This window comes from Rattus norvegicus, chromosome 6 (assembly GCF_036323735.1).
Source record: "Rattus norvegicus strain BN/NHsdMcwi chromosome 6, GRCr8, whole genome shotgun sequence".
NCBI classification, from domain to species: Eukaryota; Metazoa; Chordata; class Mammalia; order Rodentia; family Muridae; genus Rattus; species Rattus norvegicus.
This window is the reverse complement of record NC_086024.1, coordinates 135,572,502-135,596,645: the sequence shown is the minus strand read 5'-3', so window position 1 is coordinate 135,596,645 and position 24,144 is coordinate 135,572,502. Positions and strand designations below refer to the sequence as shown.

At 45.1% G+C, this 24,144-nt stretch overlaps 1 protein-coding gene across 22 annotated transcripts in view; it reads right to left on the bottom strand.

The window, feature by feature from the left end:
• Positions 1-24,144, bottom strand: part of Wdr20 (WD repeat domain 20) — a 70,187-nt gene extending 46,043 nt beyond the window's left edge. For 5 of the 22 annotated variants that reach the window (XM_017594187.3, XM_017594186.3, XM_039112410.2 and 2 more), the window contains exon 1: positions 23,022-23,362. In XM_017594187.3, the coding sequence (XP_017449676.1) occupies positions 23,022-23,270 (249 nt within the window). In that variant the 5' untranslated portion in view covers positions 23,271-23,362. Of the gene's footprint in view, positions 1-23,021 lie in introns of all 22 variants that reach the window. The other 17 variants (XR_005505530.2, XM_063262019.1, XM_063262023.1 and 14 more) reach the window with 10 other exon arrangements.

Below are 24,144 nucleotides of genomic sequence, written 5' to 3'. Positions count from 1 at the left end.
AGTGAATAACACAAATTTGCACTTCTTAAACGCATTCGACCAAGAGCTACAGCATAGTAGCACAGAAACAAACATTTGATCTCTTATATTTTGAAAATATTTCCTATTTAGTTGCTTATTGAAAATATGTGGGGTTGGGGATTTAGCTCAGTGGTAGAGCGCTTGCCTAGGAAGCGCAAGGCCCTGGGTTCGGTCCCCAGCTCCGAAAAAAAAAAAAAAAGAACCAAAAAAAAAAAAAAAAATATGTATGTGATGCCCATTGAAAATGTGTATATGACAAAAAAGAATAAGATCTGAGGCAAAGAAGCAAAATAAGCAAAACTGCTAGTCAGTCATAATTTACTGAGTTTTATATAGTTTAGTTTTTTTAAAGATGTGAAATAAACTCAGAAGTCAGATCTGTATAATACACCAACTTATCCATCAGTGAAAGTGCCAAGTTAATTTATAAGATGAAAATACCAAGTACCTATGCTGCCACACGTGTCTATGTTCCCCACCCCCACCCCTCCTAGGGAGGTCATAACCTTAATTCCACAGCCCACCTGCCTGACAGCAGATGATAAGACCTCTACTTCTGGTTTGGTCATGTGTGTGAGGCAGGGCCTCACAGTCAAGCTAGTATTGCTATGTGGCTGAGCATGACCCTGAACTTCTGATCTTCCTGCCTCCAGCTCCCGAGTGTAAGAATTATGATGTGCCACCCATATTTTGGAGGAAAGACTGGTGAAGAATATCATCAAACAAGTCTCAGTGGGTTTCCTCACCTAGTCTACTAAAAGCCACCATGCCTAACTCATGGAAATGCCAAAGGAGGCAGATAAAGAGGTCTACATTATAGGCCCAGCTGCTTGGGAGGCTGAAACAATAGGACCACTGAGTCCATAAGGTCAAGGCCAAACTGGAAAACAGTGAAAATAAAATCCAGGTACCGCAGGCCATGTCCTTCTGCCCACCACTAGGGAGACTGGAACAGAAGACTGGTCTCAAAAAACACATCTAAGTGTCTAACGCGTGGTGCACACCTGTGCTGCTAGCACTCAAGACGCTAAGGTAGAGGGGTCACTGGGGGTTGAAGGCCAGCCCAGAGTACATATTAAACCCCCAACCCAGTGAGACATTACCTCAAACAGCAGCAGGAGCAGCAACAGCAACAAAATCAGTAAGTAGTAACAGTAACAAGTACTGAAGACAAAACAAAGCAAAAACCCAAGGGCAGGGTTCAGAGGTCGTGTGGACAACTGACCACATGGAGGCTTCCAGGTAAACAAGACCTTGCCCATGGGCAACTCCACTGACACACAAGCCCCTGCCTGGGCCTAGCCCCCCTTCAGACTTTGCCTTAGGTACCTCCTCATCTACCTGCTTATCGGTGTCCCTTCAAGTGTTGCTTACGGAGCCACTGAGGTGGCTCAGCAGGTAAGGGTGCTTGCTGCCAAGCCTGACAACCCGAGTTCTATCTCATACACCCACTCCACAGGTTGTCTGACCTCCACATGCCTGCCAATGGTACACACACCAACAAACAACTAAATGTAGAGAGAGAAGGTTTAATCCTTTAAGATAGATTGGCAAACGTTGAGAACAGTGTTTTCTAAGTTCTGTGAGTCACTTTAAGAAAAACCAACCCGGGAAAGAGTTATGGAAATCTCGATTTGTAGCCAACCCATCAGTAGTTCTGATTGACTTGAACTGGGTCTGCAGTCTTTAAAGGACTGAGCCTTCCAGCCCTGGGAGGCACTGCTAGAACCACTCAGACAGCATGAAAAGGACTAGATTAAAGGACACCCAGCAGCCAAGGGGCCACTCTGCACAACTGTTTGCTGATAGAGACACACACTGTTTGCAGTTACAGAAGTCTTCTGTTGACTACTGTGGTTTGAGAACAGGAAGTATATTTTGTTTGCCTGTACAGTAGCCTGTATTATGTGATGTCATAAATGTGAAAATGCAGCTGGCAGTAGGGTTTCAAAAGCCTGGCTCACCTCCTAACTCTGACACAATCTAAGTAAGTGAATATTAGGAAAAGGAGTGTCTGTTTCTGATTTTTAAGAAAAGCTATGAGGAAATCTGGTGCATAGACCCAGAATCCCAGATACCTAGGAGGCTCCATATTTGGGAGGACTGCTAGTTAAGCAACTTAGTAAGACCCTGTCTCAAAATAAAAAGTAAGAGGGTTAGAGGCTTGCTTGGCATACATGAGGACCTTGGGTTCAATCTCCAGTACATACAACACGCATGCGCGTACACACAAGTAGGCTATAGTAGGAAGAAGTCAAACTCTGTGAAGAAGCTAAAAGCTGTAATTATGGGAAAATCTAGAACATGGCTACTGTAATAATGTTACATGAGCATATGACAGGCACATACTTCAGAAGCAAAGTTATGTGACAAGCAGCACAGTCTACTACAACCAACTCAAGCTCTGAAGAAACAGGCCTTGGTGAAATTCACACTAGCACTTACCAGACATGTAGTACTGTCAGAACATCACACATTCTCCCAGCCTCCCTTTCTCCACTCCACATACTGAAGTAAGTAATGAATCCTGCAAAGTGTTATAAGGCGCTGAGACAAGACATGAAATCATTTAGTGCAGTGACTAGCCAAAAGTAGGCATTCAATAATGGGACCTAGAAAAACATACAAATTAAGCAGTAGATAATAATACCTACAAATTTAAATAGCCAATGAGGAGCCAGTCATGACCATCCCTGTAATACCAGCACCCTGAGGACTGCCATTAGCCCTCGCCAGCCTGGACTACAAAGTTCCAGCCAAGCTGGACCACAGTGTGAGCCTTTCTCTTTAAAAAAGGTACACAGACATAGCTTTTCCTGAGACTGTGGAGAGCTCTGAACTCAGTCTTGTAAGGCAGAGGCTCTTAGACTATCTTTCAGAAAATAAGGCCCCAACTCTTCATTTCACAAATTCTAATGAGATGCTGATGCTGATGGTCAGGGACTGCACTGTGAGAAGAATCACCTTAAACACGGCCCATTTCTACCACACAGGAAGTCACGGAAGAGCTGTCAGGCATACAAACAATTTAAGGTTATAGAGTCCCAAAAGCCTGTCAAACTTTAAAAATGAAAGCACAAATTCTTTTTCATTTCCTTCCTTCGAGATAAGGCTTTATTTACTATGTAGCCCTGACTGGCCTTGAACTCTCAGACATCCCTACTTGTGCCCCCAAGTACAGAGACTAAAGGTACATGCCATCACAGCTAATGTTTCTCTGTTTTGATTTTTTGAGACAGGGTCTTACAACACAGCGCAAGCTATCTTAGAATGTATCCAGCCTATGATGACTTTGAATTCTTGATCCTTCTAGTTCAGCTTCCCAAGTGCTGGGGTTCAGGTGTGTACTCCCAAAATAGGCTAAAAATTCTTATTAAAAACTGGGTGCAAGGGGTTGGGGATTTAGCTCAGTGGTAGAGCGCTTGCCTAGGAAGCACAAGGCCCTGGGTTCGGTCCCCAGCTCCGGAAAAAAAAAAAAAAACTGGGTGCAAAGATAACTGATGTGGCTCAAAGTTTTTATAGTCTGGCAGTTTTCTAAACAAATGTGTATAAAGCTAGGCATGGTGGCAAACACCTTTAATCCCAGCACTGAAGAGGCAGAGGCAAGTGGAGCTCTGTGATTTTGATCTGGTCTACATAGTTCCAGGATAACAAGAGCTACATAGGGAGACCCTGTCTCAAAACAAAAACTTATGTATATGGGGTTTGCCTGCATGTATGTATGTGCCTCGTATGCTTGCCTGGTACCCTCAGAGGGCAGAAGAGGGCATTGTATCCACTGGAGTTAGACAGTTGTGAGCGGTCATGTGGCGGGTGATAGGAACCAAACTTGGATCTTCTGTAAGAGCAGAAAGTACTCTTAATGGCTGAACCATCACTCTACTCTGACTGGAAGTTTTTGTATTGTAAGAAGTAAATATTTAGACAGTATTATAGGCAAGCAGAGGCTGTGGTGAGACAACTCAGAGAAAACCGAGTCAAGCATACAAAAGTGGCGATGATTTCAGCACAGCTAACCCGGTCTTTGTGAGGGACGTCTTCTCAGGGGAGCTTGTTTAGTAGGTTCAGCTTTGACCTGACGGTGTCAAAATAGTCAACCATCATGGGCAAGCTGGTGAAAATGGTGACTAAGAATAGACTGGACAATGGTTAAGGCCAGGCTAAGTGACATGGAAACTGAAAGCAAAGAGCAAAGCAGGAAAGGATCATCACTAACCAACTATCAGTTGACCACAAAACATGTCTTACCACTGTGGCCATAAAAGAGCTCTGCTCTACCAGGGAAGTCCCATGAAGACTGCAGATAACATAAGAGAATAGAGGTGTCACTGTGTGACAAAACTTCTGGAGAAAAGCAACACACACATGCCTGCTCACACCAGATAAGGAGCCTGTGACAGGTCAAAGTACAAATACACCAAAGACCAACTTGGCAAATCAGTTAGTTTTATTCAGTTACTTATAAGGAGTATCAGTATAATGCACCTTACGGGTGCAGAAATGATTTGAAGACAGCTGCATCACCAAAGCCTACCCCACTACGGGTGATGAAAGCTGGGAACCTAGGGCACACTGCACAGCCTACAGGCAGCTCAGCAAGTTGGAGCATGCCCTTTCCAGGTGCCTCAGGTGGCTTAAATCTCTTCTAAGCAGCTGTCCAATACCTGCTTCTCCCCAGAGTCTCAGGTATCAATCTTTAGGTTTATTGTTTACTCTGGGAGGGAGGGGGCCTAGTGAATCTGGTCAGTTTCAGGGATTTCCTGAAGCTATTTTGAGTTGTTTATCTTCCGGATGAAAGAGCTTCCATGGAGGTTTCAATCACTCAGGAAACTGTTACACAACAGGTACAAGAGAATCACGTCTTATTCCTAACTCTACCACCTAATGGCTTATTTCTTTAATTTTTATGTATGAGCCTTAAATGTGCTGCATAATGCTATTCAGGCATTACTACACTCACTTCTGATCTTTGCATCTTCATCTACAAACTAAAAATCCACATACTGTTTTCACACAATGTTTAACCATAAACATAGATGCATTTTGGTGTTAAATATACATAGAATTTTGTATCTTATATTATAGGCTGTCTCCAGGGGGGAGAAAGGAAAAACTACATATTGTGTTAACTTAATGTTGGTTATTTCTGGTTTTCTTTTGGCCAGAACCTAGGGTCTTGTACTTGATAAGCAAGTAATTGTTGTACCCATTGAGCCACATGGTCACATGCTCACCTCCAAAACTGGTTATTTGTGAGGGGAACATGGTACCTGGAGCCAGGATATAGGAGACTTTTTATTGCATATCCTTTAAATTTTGAATCAGGTTAAAGTGAAAGTTTCTGGCTGTGTCATGTGATACAGACTCACATGGTGTTTTGCCAAGGCTGACTCACGTGATGTTTTGATGAGGTAAGACCAGTGGAAGGACATGTAATGTTTGGAGAGAGTATATATAAGTGGGACTCAAAGGGAGTGCGGGGAGAGAGTTTAAGTGGACTCAACAGACAGTAGCCGGGCCCTTGCATAGCTAGCTGTGCGACTCTTTGCTGGTCTCTCATCTTCACTGATCTTCACTTCATTGAGAGAGGAACAGCAGAGAACTCCTGGCATTCTGACTGGTTCTGGTCATTTCTGCTGACTGCCAACTCAGCAGAGGGCTGGAGGCTTCTGGTGGTTCCTACCATTACTGATTTGAGTTGGGTGACACTTCTGAACTGGATTGTTGGTATCCTGACACTACTAAACTGGACTGCTGGTATCCTGACAAGAGAGATTGTAATAGCCCCAAAGAACTCCTTCTAAACAGGTCCACTTCCCCTTGTCCTATTTACCATCTTTTTTGCTACCTTTGGACAGTGGACTAGAAAGAGGAGGAGGGAACCTAATTAAAGTAAATCTGACGCTACACCATGTAAATGTACTGACTTTTTAAACAACAAAACAGGCCTGACAAGCAGTCACTAACACATGTCCCACATATAGATTTCTTACTAACTCACTAGATAAGCTCTGTGACAGTTTACTTAGCCAGTATTCTCTAACCTCTACTCTAAGTACCAGGTACTGCTTCAGACACTAAGGTCTCAAGAGTAAGGATGATAAATCCCTCTCTGTGTATGACTAGGAGGCACAAACAAGCTGGATGAGATTCAGAGATTAGTGACTATGAAGAAATGTCAGCCAAGGTGTGTGTGGTGCTTATGTTCATAACCTCAGCCGATACAGAAGGACTACCATGAGTTCACCCCATCTTCAACTACAGAATGAGTTCTAAGACAACCGTGACTTTGTACAGTATGAAACTCTGTTGAAGAGAAAAGCTATCCCCATACCACACCCCAAAAAGGGACTGAGGTAAGATGGCAGTGCCTGTGTGGAAAAGAGCAGCAGAATCACATAGCGACCCTGTCTGAGTCACTTTTTTATTACTGTGATAAGACAGCTGACCAGGGTTGTTTATAACAGAAAGCACTGACTTGTGGCTAATGGTTTCAGAGGGTCAGAGCCCATGATGGCAGAGAAAAGGCATGGTAGTAGGACTGAGACCTCACATCCTGATCACAAGCAGAGGCAGAGGCTGGAAATGGTGTAAGCACTGAAACTTCAGAACACACCCCCCGTGACACACCTCCTCCAACAATGTCCCATCTGCAAACCTTCCAGAACAGTTCCATCGACTGGGAACCATATACTCAAACCTATGAGCCTATGGAGGCCATTCTCATTCAAATCACCATAGTGAGAAATCAGAAAAGGTGAGGGAGCTACACAGGCAAACAATCTAGTCAAGGGGAACACAAATCATGGCTCTGCTCTGCTAATAAAGGGTAGGTTAAGTTCCCCTTTAGAGAACAGAACCAAAGGGACCAAAGGGCAAAGAGACTAGCACCTAAGAATAAGTGTCAAGGGCTGGAGAGGTGGCTCAGAGGTTAAGAGCACTGACTGCTCTTCCAGAGGTCCTGAGTTCGAATCCCAGCAACCACATGGTGGCTCACAACCATCCGTAATGGGATCTGATGCCCTCTTCTGGTGTGTCTAAAGACAGTAACAGTATACTTATATATCATTCATATATAAACAAACAAATAAACAAATCTTTTGAAAAAGATTAATGCTTATCACGGAATGAAGCAGAAACCAGTGAGTTAGAGAAGAACGGAAGAACTGCAATCAGGGAAGGCAAGGGCTCACACAGGCATCATGAGTACGTCATGGTTTGGGGTGAGCACGTCATGGTTTTGGAGGTTGTCTGTTCAATTGCAGTGCTGCGGATGAAACCAGGCATGCCAGGCTTGCTAGTCACCTAGCCTACCACTGAACTACATTCCCGGCAAAGTACTTTTTGGGTTTTCCTGGTAGAATCAACAAGAATCAATACTCTAAGCATGGTAGACTTTGTCTATAATCTCAGTAGTTGGCAGATAAAAGGAAGAGGATCGTAAGTTCAAGGTTATCGTTGGCTACATAGCCAGTGTGAGGCCAGGCTGGGCCACATGAGACCTTGCTTCAATAAACAAACAAGTAAATAAACATCACTGAAATACTTTAAGCCTGGAAATGACACCACATTCACGTTTTTTAAAGATCACTCATTCTAATAGCTGGGAAGAGTCAGGGTAGGAGGGAGCAGAGAGAAACAAGCCCATGAGGCGGAGGCTATTGCTCCCAGGGTTCATGAGCAAGAGCAGCACGCACACACGTACATAGCCAGCATTCGAGCCACACTTCAAAGAACCCAGAAGAAACCCAGTAGGACAAGGACAAGGGTCAGTGAGCTGGCTCAGCAGATAACAGTGCTCACCACTAACCCTGAAGACCCATATGATGGAAAGAGAAAGCCAACTCCCAGAGCTGTCCTTAGACCTCCACTACTGTGGAATGTGTGTGTCCTTCCTCACCCCCTACCAGGTAAATAAATGTAATTTTAAAAATCTTTAATAGTGAAAAAAGTATGGGCTAGGGAGATGCCTCTGTGAGTAAAACTGCTTGCTCTACAATTCTGATGACCTGAATTCAATCTCTAGAACCCACTGTAGAAGGGGAATCACAAAGCTGTCCTCTGACCTCCGTTCACATATCGTAGTATGCAGACATAGTCACCTGCTTGCTTAGAATCAAGGGTTAAAGAGGGATAAGAACTGAAATAACAAACTACTTAGGTCCCACATACTTGTTACAACTTAATACCTATCAGGAGCCTTGAGCTTATCATCTAAAAACAAGAAAAGAGTACACATGTTTTTATTCAGTTAAGGTAGAAAATGAACAGAGAGTAAACCTACAGAAAACTAAAGGGGGGCTAGAGAGATGGCTCAGCGGTGAGAGCACTGGCTGCTCTTCCAAAGGTCCTGGGCTCAGTTCCCAGCAACCCCATGGCAGCTCACATCTAACTGTAGCTCTGAGATCTAACCCCTCACAGACATCCACACAAGGAATGCACATTTAGGAAAAAGAAAAGAAAAGAAAACTAAAGGAATAAAGAGAGCAAAATAAAAAGGGATGCTATGTGGCTCAAGCTGGAATTTAACATGCAGCAATCCTGCTGCCTCAGCCTCCTAGGTACTGACATTGCAAGCATTAGCCACCACACTGAAGTTGAAAAAAATTTTTTTCTGATTTCTCTGGGTAGCCTTGGCTGTTCTGAAACTCACTTTGTAAATCAGGCTCATGAATTCGAACTCACAGAGAGTCACCTGCCTCTTTCTGTCTCTCTGCCTCCCAAGTGCTGGCATTAAAGGCATGCCACCACCACCACTGAAAAGAACATTTAATGGGTAAATCTTGTAAATCTGTTTGGGATGGAAAAAAGTCTGTATGAGGAGGTTAACGTTCCAGTCAGTGACAGGGCCTAGCAGCGGTCAGTCAAAGCGGAGATGTAGAGCAGGTCGGATGCGATGCTGCAGGCTAGGAGAGAAGCCAGTTTTACATGGAGATGGCTACGTCTAGGACTACAGCGTTACACGGCCCAGTAGCAAATGGCAACAGGACCTAGAGAAGGAACTGGCAAAGCTGCTCCCTATCAAGAAAGAAGATCTACAGCTGAGGGTGAGTGAGGCCGATCTTGGCCAGAGCATATGTTAGTTTAAGTTTTAATTGCCCTGACTTGTGCTCTCACAGAAATACCCACTAGGTTCATTTACTGTAATAGATAATTTTTTCCTGGGGGGAAAAGGCATAAAACAAACTATTTCAAGAACAAAAAGGAAATATGATTTCACATGCAGCTGAGAAATGGAATTAAGAAAGAAATTAAGACTAAGGCACTGGGGAAACAACAGCTAAAACCTAGGCAGTAGAGAATGAGCCAAGACAAGAAGCCAGAGAGATGTGGGCCAGAAAGGTCAAAAGTCAGGACAGGATGGGGGAGATGAAACGAGATGTTAAAGCGCTTGCTGCACAGGCTTGAGGACCTGAATACTATGCTCACAGGGCAGAAAAGAGAACCGACTCCTGAAAGTTACCCTCGGACCACCATATGCACATCACTGCATGCATGTCTCACCAACATACCCAACCAATAATAAAAGTAAAGTCAGAATTTAAGGTGTTAAGACAAACCAAGGTCGGGTTTGGGGATTTAGCTCAGTGGTAGAGCGCTTGCCTAGCAAGCGCAAGGCCCTGAGTTCGGTCCCCAGCTCCGAAAAAAAGAAAAAAAAAAAAAAAAAAAAAAGACAAACCAAGGTCAAACACCTGTATCCCCACAACGCAAGCGACTGAGGCAGGCAAGAGGACAGAGAGTTCAGGGATAGCATGGACTACATACAAGGTTCAAGGCTAGCCTGAGGTATATATAGCAAGCGCCTGGCTTAAAGTAACAAATACATAAACGCACAGGTAAGACTGCTCAACAGCTAATGACCTGAGGTCAGTCCCCTGGACCCACCTGGTGGAAAGAAAGTATCAACTCTCACAAACTGCTCTCTAACAAGCACACATGCTATGGCATGCCCATGTCCCACCGAACACAAACTAATATAAATAAATGTAAAATGACTAGAACGTGGACAATGGCAACGACTGCTGCTGAGAAGCTAAGTAGGCCCAGGGGACTTGATGGCAACAAGTTGAACAACCGAGGCCACGTTGAGTTTGACCCTGAGAGCCTAAGTCACACTAGAGTAAACAGGTAATGGCTCATGCAAATTCACTGGAGCTCAAATATTCCAGCTGCGGGTAAGACCCTGAGCACCTGAGCATTACTGTACTAGAACATGCCAGAGGTAGACTGGGACTGGAGGGTGGCTACAGAAGCCATAGAACCCAGTAGCCATCATACTTGACAGCCACGCAGTAAAAATGAAACTACAGAGGTTGGTTGAGACAGGCAAAGAAGTTTATAAGAAGCAGAGGCAACCAAGAAATCAGAGCAGACCCAATGGAAAAAAAAAAAAAAAAGTGAGCTGGAGGCGGTGGCCATGCCTTTAATCCTGTGCTCAGAAAGCAGAGGCAGGGGGGGGGGGGGTACATCTGAGTTCTAGGACAGGCAGAGCTACACAGGAAAACCCTGTTTAAAAAAAAAAAAAAACAGAGAGAGAGAGAGAGAGAGAGAGAGAGAGAGAGAGAAGGGGGAGGTAGGGAAGAGGGAGGGAGAGGAGGGAGAGAGGAGGGAGAGAGGAGGGAGAGGGAGGGAGGCAGGAGACAGAGTCTAAGAAGAAGGTTCTAAATGGACATCAAGAGGGCGACAGGACTGAGCTTCAGGCTCTGGGAGGCTGTCCCACCTCTGCCCTCTGAGCTCTCAAGGAAACACAAACTATTGGGCATCAAGGGAAGCCAAGAGGACAACAGCTACTATTTTTTAGTTAGAAGAGATAATATTGCCTTCAATTTTGCTAGCTACATGTACACCTAGATCAAAGGAGGGGAACAAAAGCAGCTGTCTAATTCCTATAATTAACGGGAAGGTCAAGTACGGACTTCTCTATCTCCTAGTCCCACCCCCGTCTCCCATTCCCAAGACTTCAGGATAAGAAACAACAAAGTGACAAAAGTGAGTTTCAGGCATTCAGAACACTAAACACTGCTTTCTCCTGGGTTAGCCCAGAAGATGTTGAATAGTGACAAGCCAGACCGCTGACTAATTTCTAAAAGTTTCTCAACCGGTGCAAGAGGGGCTGGCAAGCCCACCTCCACAAAAGACAGGTAACACAGCACATATGGCTACTGAAAAGAGAAGAAAGATTACCTAACTCATTCAAGAGGGTCCTTAGAGGACTATAATGTAAACCAAGTCCGTCCTTCCTTCCTTCCTTTCTTTCTTCCTTTCCTTCTTTCTTTCTTCATTGAGACAGGGTCTCTCTATAACCCCGTCTGGCCACAAATTCACAGAGATCACCCTGCCTCTACTTCCTGAGTGCTACAATTAAAGGTGTGAGCCTTCAGAATTGTCTCAAATCTGAGGCCAGTCTGGGGTACATACTGAGATCCTGTCTCAAAGTACATAGATGGGTAAATAAAGATTTAACAATAAAAGTAAAAACATGTTTCCTATGTCCTGGCAGTGTAATGGGTACGGACAAATCAAATACAGTTTCTGCCCTTAAGATCAGGCTCTTAAGGGGACAAGGCAAAAACAAAAGCCTGAGGACTGTGTGAGGAGGCCGAGGAGTGCAGGGTGGGCCTGCAAAGCTGACAGGACCAAGTGTGCCAGACCCAGACCCAGGCCGCTGCACTCACTACAAGACCCTTAGTGCAGCTCAAGCCTCTCTTGGTCGCCTCATCAGTGTCTGTCTGCAGACTGTTTTCCTCTCTAGTATGGCACTGCCCAATTCAGAGTGACCTCCAGAGCAATCAGGTAAACGGATAATCTAAAGGAGTGGCTTAGCCAAGACTGGAATGATGTGCACTTCCAGCGGCATCAAAAATGGGTTAGTAATCCAAGTTGGGACAGTAAATCAAAGAGGAGGATTCTAAGAAATAATCTCATTCTTCTGAGAGACTGAATTCTGGTCTCACTCTAGCCAATGTGATCCAGAGACTGAGAGCCTCACAACCCTCCACCATGTGGGCCACACACAACTCATGGGAAGCAGAACCAAGTGAATCTTAGCAAATGGAGCTGTTCCCTAGACAAATTTTCTCAATATAATTCAATCTATCCCTTTAAGTGGATTTCTTGTTCCTTGGTATTAAAAGAAAAAACTCTTAACAGTATAAAACACTCAGGTATGTAACTCATAAACCATTAACAAATCAGCCCAGCAACTCTTTTTTTTTTTTTTTAATTCTTTTTTTCGGAGCTGGGCCAGCAACTCTTTTTTATAGCATACTTCAATTTTCATTTCTATTTCCCAAAAAAAAGTCCATCAAATTCCATCACTATTAAAACATAAGTAATTTCCCTCTTATATAAACCCTGGAGAACTGCAACTAGTTAAACTGGTTAACTGTAGCTCAAAACTGTACAAGAACAGCGACTGTCAAACGGCTCAGCTACAGCCTGGTCTACAGAGAAGCTCCAGGACAGCCAGGCCTACAAGAGAAACCCTGTCTCAAACAGGCACGAAAGCAAGGCTCCTCCGTAAGGTACCGAGTTCACTCAGTGTCAGTCAGGCCAGCCGCTCAGCACTTAGGGAAGAGGCGAGTGTAGCCAGCGGCTGTTCCTGTTATCCAGCCCCAGGAAGACAGAGACAGGAGAACCCCTGGCGCTGCCAGCCATCTAGCACAACAAGCCAACTCCAGATTCAGTGAGAGAAACATCTCAAAACATAAAATAAAAGCTGGGCATGGTGGCACACACCTTTCATCCAGTACTTGGGAGGCAGAGGCAGGCAGATCTCTGAACTCAAGGCCAGCCTGGGCTACAGAGTGCCAGGACAGGGTTGTTACACCCAGAGACCCTGTCTTAAAAAAACAAGATAATAGGGGTTGGGGATTTAGCTCAGTGGTAGAGCGCTTGCCTAGCAAGTGCAAGGCCCTGGGTTCGGTCCCCAGCTCCGAAAAAAAGGAGAAAAAAAAAAAAAAAAAACAAGATAATAAATAAAAATTTTTAAAAAATGAAGTAGACCTCCAGTGCTGACCTCTGGCCCATACAGATCACACACAGATGAACACGTAAGTACACACATATATTAACACAAAATTATAAAAATGTACTTAAAAATTTACAAGTTTGGGGTTGGGGATTTAGCTCAGTGGTAGAGCGCTTGCCTAGGAAGCACAAGGCCCTGGGTTCGGTCCCCAGCTCCGAAAAAAAGAACAAAAAAAAAAAAAAAAATTTACAAGTTTACAAAAGTAAAATTCTTTGTTGAGTCCATCCCACCACAAGCAAAGGTAGAATAGGAAGCCAAGAAGAGACAATCTGTAACTCACAGACCAGAAAAAAGTGTTAATCTAATGATGAATTTATTATTTTTACTTTTGGAGGCGGGGTCTAACTATGTAGCTCTGGCCGACCCGGAACTGCTACACTGACCAGGCTAGCTAGCCTAGAACTCAAAGAAAGCTGACCACCTTCCCCGGCCTGAATGCTGTGTGGAATTAAAAGCATGCACCTCCGTGACCTGCTACAGGGTCTCACTAGGACTAGTTCAGATTAGGTCAAACTCTCTTAATCCTCCTACCCGATCTCCCCAGAGTGTAGCACCATATTGCAATTCAGTTGAATAATCAAACAGGACTACAGTTTGTAATTCTGCACAAACTAGCTTCACTGAAAAACAAAAAGAAATGCTCTCTAAAACATTAAATACACACATCCTGTTAGCCATCTTTAATGTGTGCAGTGTATCTATTTTGTGAGGAAAGGACACTGGGTGTCTTTCCTCAACCACTCTCCTCTACCTTTCTTGTTTGAGACAGGGTCTCAGTGAGCCTGAGGCTCTTTGATTCAGGATGAGCTAGTGAGCTCCAGGATCTGCCTGTCCGGCCACCTCCCCTTCCTATCCTAGGACTGGGGCCAGGCACAGCACTACTGGGCCTGCAGCACCATTGGGCCTGGCTTCTTACCAGGGCTCTGGGCAGCCAAGCTCAGGTCCTCTTGCTTGTATGGCAGACACGTTACTGGCTGTAAAGTTTCCTTCACCCTGAAGCCAGCCCAGCTAGGGACAAGACCCCTGTTGTGCTGCTTGCTCAAGTTCTGTTCCTTGCCCAGTACCACTCTCATCACTGGCATTAACTCCAAGGTAGTGACTACAGTAGCGAGCTTCCCAAAGGCAGGACTTGGTCTACCTATGCACTGCCATCAGTATCTGGTGGACATGCTTCACAACACCTGCAGTAAGATCAGGAGTGGAGATGACACAGCAGTCACAGAGAGTGAACTGCTGCTGCAGGGGACTGGAGCTCCATCGCCAGCACCCTACTCAAACGGTTCACAAACACCTGTGTTACTCCAGCTCCAAAGGATCCAATGCCTCCAGCACTCACATGCACAAGCACACACAAGCATATAATTAAAAATACATCTTAAAAAGTGACTGACATTCATGACTGCTTCACTGATTTCAGACATATTCTGTCTTAATTTTTTTTTTTAGAATTATTTAATTTTTATAGGACAGTCTCCTGGAACAGGAGTTACAGATGGCTGTGAGCTACCATGTGGATGCTGGGATCCAAACCTGGGCTCTCTGCACGAGCTACAGTGCTCTGAACCACAAGGCCATCTCTCCAGCCCACTGTATGCTTTATTGCTGCTCAAATCTCCCCATAGATTATTCACTGCTAAGTCTCCTGTTTGAGTTCAAGAGATGCAAGGTCTACTAGAGAGATTACGTATTCTCTACTTTAAATGATAACTAAGGTGCTTTCCACTCAGGATACAAGATTCTAAAGTAAGAAAAAAATCTAATCACTAGTTCAGAAGTCAGGAAGTAGTTCTCAATGGAAACAAAGGTTCTCTGCCAGGAGCTCTAGGCCAGCCTGGGCTACACAGCACATTTCTTGTCCCTCTCCCATACTCTCCCTTTACTGCCTTAAACAACAACCACGGGGTTGAGGATTTAGCTCAGTGGTAGAGCGCTTGCCTAGCAAGCGCAAGGCCCTGGGTTCGGTCCTCAGCTCTGAAAAAAGAAAAAAAAAAAAAAAAAAAAAAAAACAACAACCACAAAATCTATTTAAAATAATAATAATAATAATAATAATAATAATAATAATAATAATAATTAATCCCAGCACTTAGAAGACAGAAGCATCAGTTCTCTGAGTTCTGAGTTCAAGGACAGCCTAGTCTGCAGAGCAAGTTCCAGGATGGGTAGGGCTATACAGAGAAACCCTGTCTCAAAAACAAAAACTGGGGGTTGGGGACTTAGCTCAGTGGTAGAGCGCTTGCCTAGCAAGCCCAAGGCCCTGGGTTCAGTCCTCAGCTCCGAAAAAAAGAAAAAAAAAAAAAAAAACTGGAAGAAACAAGCAGCCTAGACAAGTTACTAAGACCTTGACTCAAAAACTACTTGTTGCTCTAGAAAAGGACCCAGTTTTAATTCTCAGCACCTACATGGTGGTTCACAACCATCTGTAACTCCAGTTCCAGAGAATCTGACAGCCTCCATGGGTACCAGGCACACACATGGTACACATACACACATGCTGGCAAAGTACTCAGTACGCTTAAATAAATCTAGAAAACATTTTTTGAGCCCTTTAAAGCTTGAAAAGGGCAGGAATACAGCTCAGTGGTAGAGTACTTGCCCATCGTGCTCAAGGCCTTAGGTTTAATCCACTACAGAAAAATACAACCACTGAGGGGAGAGCAGGCAGGGGAAGGAGGGAGAGAGGGAGAAACAAACAGAAGGGTTTGAAAATGGCATACTGACACAGATCATGTTCTCTCCCAATGTCACCAGCAGGTGCAGGTGGACCTGAAGCTTTTGACACAATATGACAAAATGTTCATCTTCTTCAAATCAGCCTATCTCCCACCTTCCTCTAATAAAAGTAAGTGGTCCTAACTGGCTCTTTTGGCCCCAACTGCAATGAAGCATGTTAAGTATAAGCCTTGGCCAGCATAGAGACCTACAAGTCATGGTACTTTCAGCTTGATTTTACAAATACCCCACCAAATTTAAATTTAAGAAGCAACAAAAGCTGAGCAGTAGTGAACACACCTTTAATCCCAGCACTCAGGAGGTAGAGGCAGGGGGATCTCTAAATTCAAGATAAGGCTGGTCTACAGAGCGAGTAGACCACAGATATACATGTATGCAAAATATCGATGCACATAAAAATAAATATTAGTTTGTTTGTTTATTTGAGTATGCAGAGATTGAGGAAATGGGCACCCAATGACCAGTCAACTTGAGACCCATCTAGGGAAGAGAGCCAACCCTAACACTGTTAATGATCCTCTGCTAGACTTTTAGACCAGAGGCTTCATCCAGCAGCTGATAGAAACACAGCAGAGACCACCGCCAAACAAGAGGTGGAGCACAGAGTCTTGTGGAAGAGTCAGGAAGGACTGAGGGAGTTGGAGAGTTCAAGAACACCACAAGAAGACATACAGAGGGCTGGAGAGATGGCTCAGAGGTTAAGAACGCCGACTGCTCTTCCAGAGGTCCTGAGTTCAATTCCTAGCAACCACATGGTGGCTCACAACCATCTGTAATGGGATCCGATGCCCTCTTCTGGTGTGTCTGAAGACAGCTACAGTGTAAAAATATGCATAAAATAAATAAATTTTTAAAAAAAAGAAGACCTACAGAGTCAACTAACTTGGGCCCATGGAGGCTCCCAGAGACTGGACCACCAACTAAAGAACATGCATGGGCTGGGCCTAGGCCTCTTACGCTTTTACAGATGTGTAGCTGGGGCTTCATGTGGGTCCCCTAACAAGTGAAGTGGGGGCTGTCTCTGACTCTATTGCCTGCCTTTGGACCCCTTTCCCCTAGATGGGCTGCCTTGTCTGGTCTCAGTGGTAAAGGATGTGTTTAGTCCTAATGTAACTTGATATGCTGGGGGGTACTACCCATGGGGGACAGTACCCATGGGGACCTCCCCTTCTCTGAAAAAAGGAGGGTGGGGGTAGAGGGGGCTATAAGGGTGGGACTGGAAAAAGAGGAGGGGGCTGGGATGTAAGATGGATGGATGGATGGATGGATGGATGGATGGATGGATGGATAAAAAATTGAGTATGGAATGATACAACCTTAAGAGCTAACAAGCCTTAGAGCCATCTAATATATAATTCCCACCTCCATGAATCACATCAGTAATATCCCTAAGCATTGTGGAGTCTGAAATGGTGGGGAGGGGTAAGAAGGTTTAGTCTTCATGTTCAGTAACTCTGACTACAGCTGGTTTGGTTTGGTTTGGTTTGGTTTGGTTTGGCTTTTTAAGTCAGAGTCTGTGTATCCAAGGCTGGCTTTGAAACCCTGATCTTCTTGTCTTCTTCCCTTAAGCGCCACTCTCCCAGGAGTGCAACACTAGCCCTACTGACCACAGGTTTAAAATAACTGTTCCTAGTTCATGAGTCTTATAGGTTTGATAGCAACAGATCAAAGGCAGTCTGCAAACCAGGTATGGCGGCATGCATCTTTCAGCCCAGCACTCACGGGGAGGCAGAGGCAGGCAGATCTCACAGTTCCAGGCCATCCTGATCTACAGAGTAAGCCTGGTGGCCTGCCTGGGCTTAAAAGTAAGACTGTCTCAAAAAACAAGAAAGTAATCTGTAGCAATGGTTTGCTTTCTATCACTCACTCCTCCTTGCATCTTAAGAAAGCTAAGATTTATTACCTATTGGGGACACTAAAACACTTGTTAAAAAGCTGGGTGAGAGAGGTACACACACCTTTGACCCCAGGGCTTGGGAGGCAGGGGGATCTCTGAGGCCAGCCTGGTCTACAAAGCAAGTTCCAGGACAGCCAGGACTACACAGAGAAACCATGTCTCAAAAAACAACAAAACAATATTTAAAGGTATAAACCTCTAAAAATTACCCATGTTGCTTTTAGACCTTTTTCAGCTTCTTGGGAATCTTTATAAAGGGGCAGCTAGGTAGCAAACAAAGCTTTGAGTCATTCACCTCACACACAAGACAGTAAGGTCCTTCCTTACTCAGTAACGAACTGACTGCATGATCAACGAGAAGGCGGCAGGAAGGCCAGACCTAATGTAAGGAAGCGCTGTCACAGACATATCATCACAGGGAGTTACAAACAGAGACTGTCAGGAAGGCAAAGAACGGTGCACTGAGAACACATAGAGGAGCTGGGGAACCGATCTGACCTCTGAACTCACAAGAGGATCTGTGGAGGAAGTGACAGCTAAACTGAGATGTGCATAGAGACCACACATCCATGTAAAACAATCTCCATAAGTAAGGCAGACCCCACAGAAATAGCTGCCTTTGGCGTTGTTTTCCTTGAAAAACCTTTTTTAATGATAGCAAAGTATGTCATAAAGTGTTTAACGCTAGAAATTCAAAGTTTTGGGGTGTCTTTCTAATCTCTTACAGTATCCTGCTCAGTATTACTATTATTATGGTAGTCACTCAAACCTTTGTGGAAATGATTAGTGCAATGTAATACTGATGTTCATTCTGTCTTTAGTTAGGCAAAACAGATCCACAAACTACATAGGAAATCTCCCTCTGGATTTCCATCTCCCTCCTATGACTGACACAGATTCAGTGAAGGCGGGCATGGTAGTTCACACTTTAAAGCCATCCTGTGAATGTGGGGAGGCAGAAGCAGGGGGATCTCTGTGTTCCAGGCCAGCAAGCCTATATAGTGAGACAATGAGTACCCAGCAGAGGGTAGGGTTTTAGTGCCTAGAGTGTGTACAGTTGTCCTTAGACTGAAAGCTTGATCAGTCTAAAACATGTTTATGCTCAGATGTACGTCATCTCCTTATGATAAAGAATACTAATAAATGTTTGCATCTTTTCTCCAGCCTTGGTTTTCCCAGGCAGATGAAATTACATATACTCTAGTCCCATCAAACGCTAGACTCTGACCACTATGCATTTGAAAGAGACAAGAGTATACTATACTCCTCAATGTTAGACTAACCTCCCCAACACTCCATTCCCTAAGGACCCCATGTTGCTTCCTCTGAGGAAAGAATACACAGACACATAGTTCATGAATGCCTGTAATCCCAGAATTTATACAGGCAAAACACAAACTCAAGGTCAGTCTAGACTATATGGTAAAATCTTGCCTCAAAAAATAGGTTGGGGGGAGGGGGGGGGACAAGGCAACAGACTGCTAGTTCAGTGGTAGTGTTTGCTCAGTATGCTTTAAAGGCCCTGGGTTCAATTCTCAGCAGTATCAAACAAAAACAAACAATACTACTCACTTTACCCAAGTGGCATCCACATTAGGGCTTCTAGGTGATCCCAATAATTGTAAATCTTCATATGCCTTGGGCTGGGGGTTATGACTCAGTGGAAGAGTGCTTACTTAACATGTATTATTTGGCCCTTGGGTTTTATTCCCTGAACATGCATACATGCACATACATGCACAACATATTCCTTGAAGAAAAAATAGAACACAAAAATATATCAAAATAGCCAACTGTGAAAAATGTAAAAGACCTACTTGCTACTTACCCCTGAAAGTAAATTCTGGTTCCCTAGAACAAGGGCTAAAGATGCCTATTGTGTTTGTTTGCTTTATTGAAACAAATTCTCAACCCTCCCAAGCCAGCATACAGGGCAAGTTATTAGCTCTATTTTAAAATCAGAAATTAGAACCACAAAAGTTACTATTATTAGGCCTTCCTGGTGACACACACCTAAAATCCTAGAAATTGAAAGGGTCAGTCAAGGAGAATCAGGAGCTTAAAATCAACCTCTGCTTTGCCCAGTTTAAGGCCAGCCCGGTCTATATGAGACCTTATCAAATAAAAAGTCACATATTCAGAACGACAGCAGATACAAACTCACTCATAGAAAGAAAAACTTTAACTCACTAGCTAGAGGAATTTAAATATCTGCCACAATACAAATATATCCTACAACATACATAGCATTTTACACACACACATCTCCCAAAGTTCAAAGCACTCAAAATCAGCAGGGAAAGGCAATTTATATGCATTTCTGACTTGGTTTTGGGGGGGTGGATGGGAGCTTTTTGGTTTTGTTTTGGAGACAGGCTTCTCTGTGTAGTCCTGGCAGTCCTGGAACTCACTCTGTAGACCAGGCTGGCCTCAAGATCCACCTGCCTCTGAGCCCAAATGCTGGAATTAATTAAGCAAGCCACCACCACCACCTGGCAGCATTTCAGACTTCTTTTAAAGAATGTTTGGTGTAGTTTTTAAAACTCTTTGTTTGTTTGGTTCTTTTTTTTTTTTTTTTCAGAGCTGGGGACCGAACCCAGGGCCTTGCGCTTCCTAGGCAAGCGCTCTACCACTGAGCTAAATCCCCAACCCCTGTTTTTAAAACTCTTAAAACACCATTATAGGGGCTGGGGATTTAGCTCAGTGGTAGAGCGCTTACCTAGGAAGCGCAAGGCCCTGGGTTCGGTCCCCAGCTCCGAAAAAAAAGAACCAAAAAAAAAAAAAAAAAAAAAAAAAAAAAAACCATTATAAAGATACTTCTAAGCACCTTTTTTTGTATGCAAACCAGAGCTACTAGATCCAGATGAAGTGTGTCATGAGAATGATACAAAATTGCCTGGGCTCCCTGGCCACAATGGGGGGGGGGGGGGCAAGAAACAAAAATGGGGGATAGGAAGTGATGACTGAACTAGTAATAGTAATCACTAGGAGTAAATTTAACTTTTTAAAGTTTATTATTTATTTATTTATACACATATATGTGAATGCCACATGTACGCAGGTACCCAAAGAGGTTTGAAGAGGGCTGTAACTACAGGTGTCTGTGAGCTGCCTGAAGTAAGAGATGGGATCTAGGTTCAGAAGAACACCAGGTACTCTTTAACTACTGAGCCCTCTTCCAGGCCCCACAAATTTAACTTCTAAGCACATTGTATTTTTACATCATCACTATTTTTGTCTTTTTGGTTTTAGATTGAGGGAGTTGTTTTTTGAAACAGGTTCTTACTATGTAGTCCTAGCTGGCCTGAAACTCTATGTAGGGCAGGCTGGTCTTGAACTCAGAGATCCACCTGTCAAGATGCATGCTACCACACCCACCTGGTTTTGGATTTTTTTTTTCTTGAGAGAGGGCCCCACCATATAGCCCGTGCTTGCCTCAGATGTGCTAACTGTAGCACAGGTTGGCCCTGAACTTGCCAACTATAGTCCTGGCTAGCCACAATTTGAGTGCTAGGATTGCGGTATACACAACCATGGTAGGGTCTAATTATACTTTTCTAAGATTTCTTTTATTTTTAAACTTATTGTGTGAGCTGTAAGTGGGTACCCAGAACCCAGAAAAGGACATGCGATTCCCCGGAGCTTGAGTTTCAGGCAGTTGTGAGCAGCCTGACATGGGTGCTGGGAACTGAACTGGAGTCCTCTGCAAGAGCAGCACAAGTCAATAACCACTGAGCCTTTGCTCCAGCCCCTAAAGGTAGGTGTTGGTAACATTTATTTCCAGAGAAAAGTCTGCTGTTTCAGACAGAGCAGGCATGTTGAGATGGCAGCTGCTCCCTAAGCTTGCTTTAACTGTAATTTACATCTCCTGAGTGTGTCAGGACTCTAATGCCATTACTGCCATTACTGCCATTACGAATTACAACATGTGCACTGCAGCCCTCCCTTTTTAAAGAGGCGCAAAGTAAAGTTTCCCACATATCCAAGGTCACCAATGAGTCAGTAACAGAGTTGGGAGCAGCACTAAAACTTCAGTTCCTACACTTCAAACCACTGGATACTTTCCTAATCCCAAGAGAGAGAGAGAAAGAGGAGTCAGCCAGCTATTTTCAAACACTTGGTTAGTACACTGACAAGAATAAAGACAAGTCAGAAGATCACCTTGGGCCAAAGAAACAAGCTACGTTTGCATACCATACCATTGTCCCTTTCCTTGTCCTCCTAACCTACACAGTACAGCGTAAAAAAAGCAGCTGATCTATTCATCCCTGGGAACATGTCCTCTTCAATATGGACAACTCACTTCCCCACTATCTCAACATTTATAAGTGAATCTTCCATCACCTTGTCACCTTCTGTCGGAAGTGCTATGGAGTGCGTTCATTTCCTCACTCTCTCAATGGTCAAAAGTTAAAATAAGCAGTTCTTGGAACATAGTTATATTGCCAATGACAAAAAAAAAAGCGCCAATAAATTGCTTTTAACGAGATATTTTAAAACTCGATGGCATGCGTCACAGAATTACTGTTAAGTTCTTGGCTGGTTACTTAAAGTAGCATTTAAGGCCTATCCCTCCCTGTTTGGGACATAGCCTGACTTGTTAGACAAGATAAATCTAGGCACGCTCACACAGAACACCTCTGAAGCAACTTAGCTTATTGAAAACATTATTTCAACCTCCCTAGTCTGAGTACTCAGCCCTATTATACTACAAGGGACAGAATGACCCTCTTCAAAAATCTTTCGGGAGAAGGTTCCTTCCGCGGAGACAATGACAGCCTTCCTCCCGGGAAGGTTTTTGGAAACAGTGCTGACACCAGGAGAAGTGTCAGTGCGGCAGCAGGTGGAGTAGCCCTGCGTGCCGAGCAGGTCCTTTCTGACCTAGTCTCCAAGTCCTCCGCCTCCCTGTCCCGGTTCCGCCTTACGGACCTTTCCAAGCCTCCTCGCGTCCCGGTTCTCTCACCCAGGGCAGGACTCTCGAGCCTCCCGGGAAGCGAGGCCACCTAAGACGGCCGCCGTATCTCTTCCGGGGACTCGCAGGCCCGCTCCCTGTCGGTATCGGAACCTGACGGACCCCTCCGGGGAGAGGCGACCGGCTACTCCCGGGGCATCCCCGCGACCCGGTTCCAGAGCCCCCTCCCCTTCGAGGCAGCGCTGCCGCCGGCGCCTCACTCCTAAACACCCTCTCCTCCACTCAGAGTACCTCAACGGAGTTACCGGCCCACTCAAAAGTACAAGTGCCGGCCGCCCCCACCGGTCACCCCGGCCTCGCTGTCACCGCCCAGCTCCCGGCCTCGGCCGGCACCGCCGGCGTGCCCCCGGTGACGCCCGGGTCGGTACCTTGCGGACCCCCTTGTAGATATAGAAGTAGAGCTCCCGGCCCACATTGAAGCAGAGGCGGTCGCCGTTGCCAGACTGGTCGTTGAGGTTTACGAAGGAGACGCGGACAGGGTTGGATCCCTGCGAGTTGAAGGGCACCCGGTTGGGCCGGCTGTACTCCGAGTGCGGCAGCAGCTTGTACAGACCTTCCCGGGTGGTGAATTGGGTCTTAATCTCGTTCATCTCCTTCCCTCCTCCCTCCGTCGCCATCTTGGAAAGCAGCGTTCATCCTGCCCTAAGTGCCCGGATCACGCCCACCGCGCAGGCGCCGTCCTCGGCCGCTCGCTCTCCACTCCCCACCCCCTTCTTCGCGGCCCCGCCCATTGGCGAGCCAGCCCCCATGAAGGCGGGCCGAAGCGAAAGGGGCGGGCCAGTTTACAGTCTAAGTGCGCACGCGCGCTCACCTGGCGCGCTCCACCCCGAGGGGCGTGCGCCAAACTCCGCCCCCTGGGTGCCGCCCTCTGAGTGCTGGTGGAAGCGCGCGTGCCGAGCATTGGTGCAGGAACCGGTCTGCACCAAGGTGAATCTCTTTCTGCAGCTTCGCTGAGAGACCCTTTCCCTAAGGGAGGGCCCCGCCTTGACCTCGGCCGGCTGCTGGTCCCGGCGAAGCCTGAGGCGAGCAGTGAAGTCCGGTGTTTGGACCTGTGCGTCCCAGCTGTACGCGATCCTCCCTTGGAAGCTGAGGAGGACTCAGACAGTCCGGTTGGGTGCTGGGTGCTAAGACGCTCTACGCTTCCCAAAAACAGTCTCACAGAAGATATCGAAGGATTGAGCTTTATTACCCCTCACGGTTTTGTTTTGTTTTGTTTTGAAGGCGGGGTGGGAAGAACAGCTTAAATGTGTTTCCAAGTCTCATCTGAAACCTCACGTGAGCGTTGGCTTGTTCTTGAGAAAGTAGGTTGTGTTAGAACTTAAGTCTCCTTTGCCGCTTAAGAAAGGTAGAGCTAGCTGACTTTTCTAAAGCCTCAAACGGAACCTGAAATTATTTGCTAGGAGAACCATATCGTTGTAACGAATGTTCTGTACAAAGTCTATTTAGACTATTTAGACTTTAGAAAGGACAAGCATACTCTCATTAAAGTAG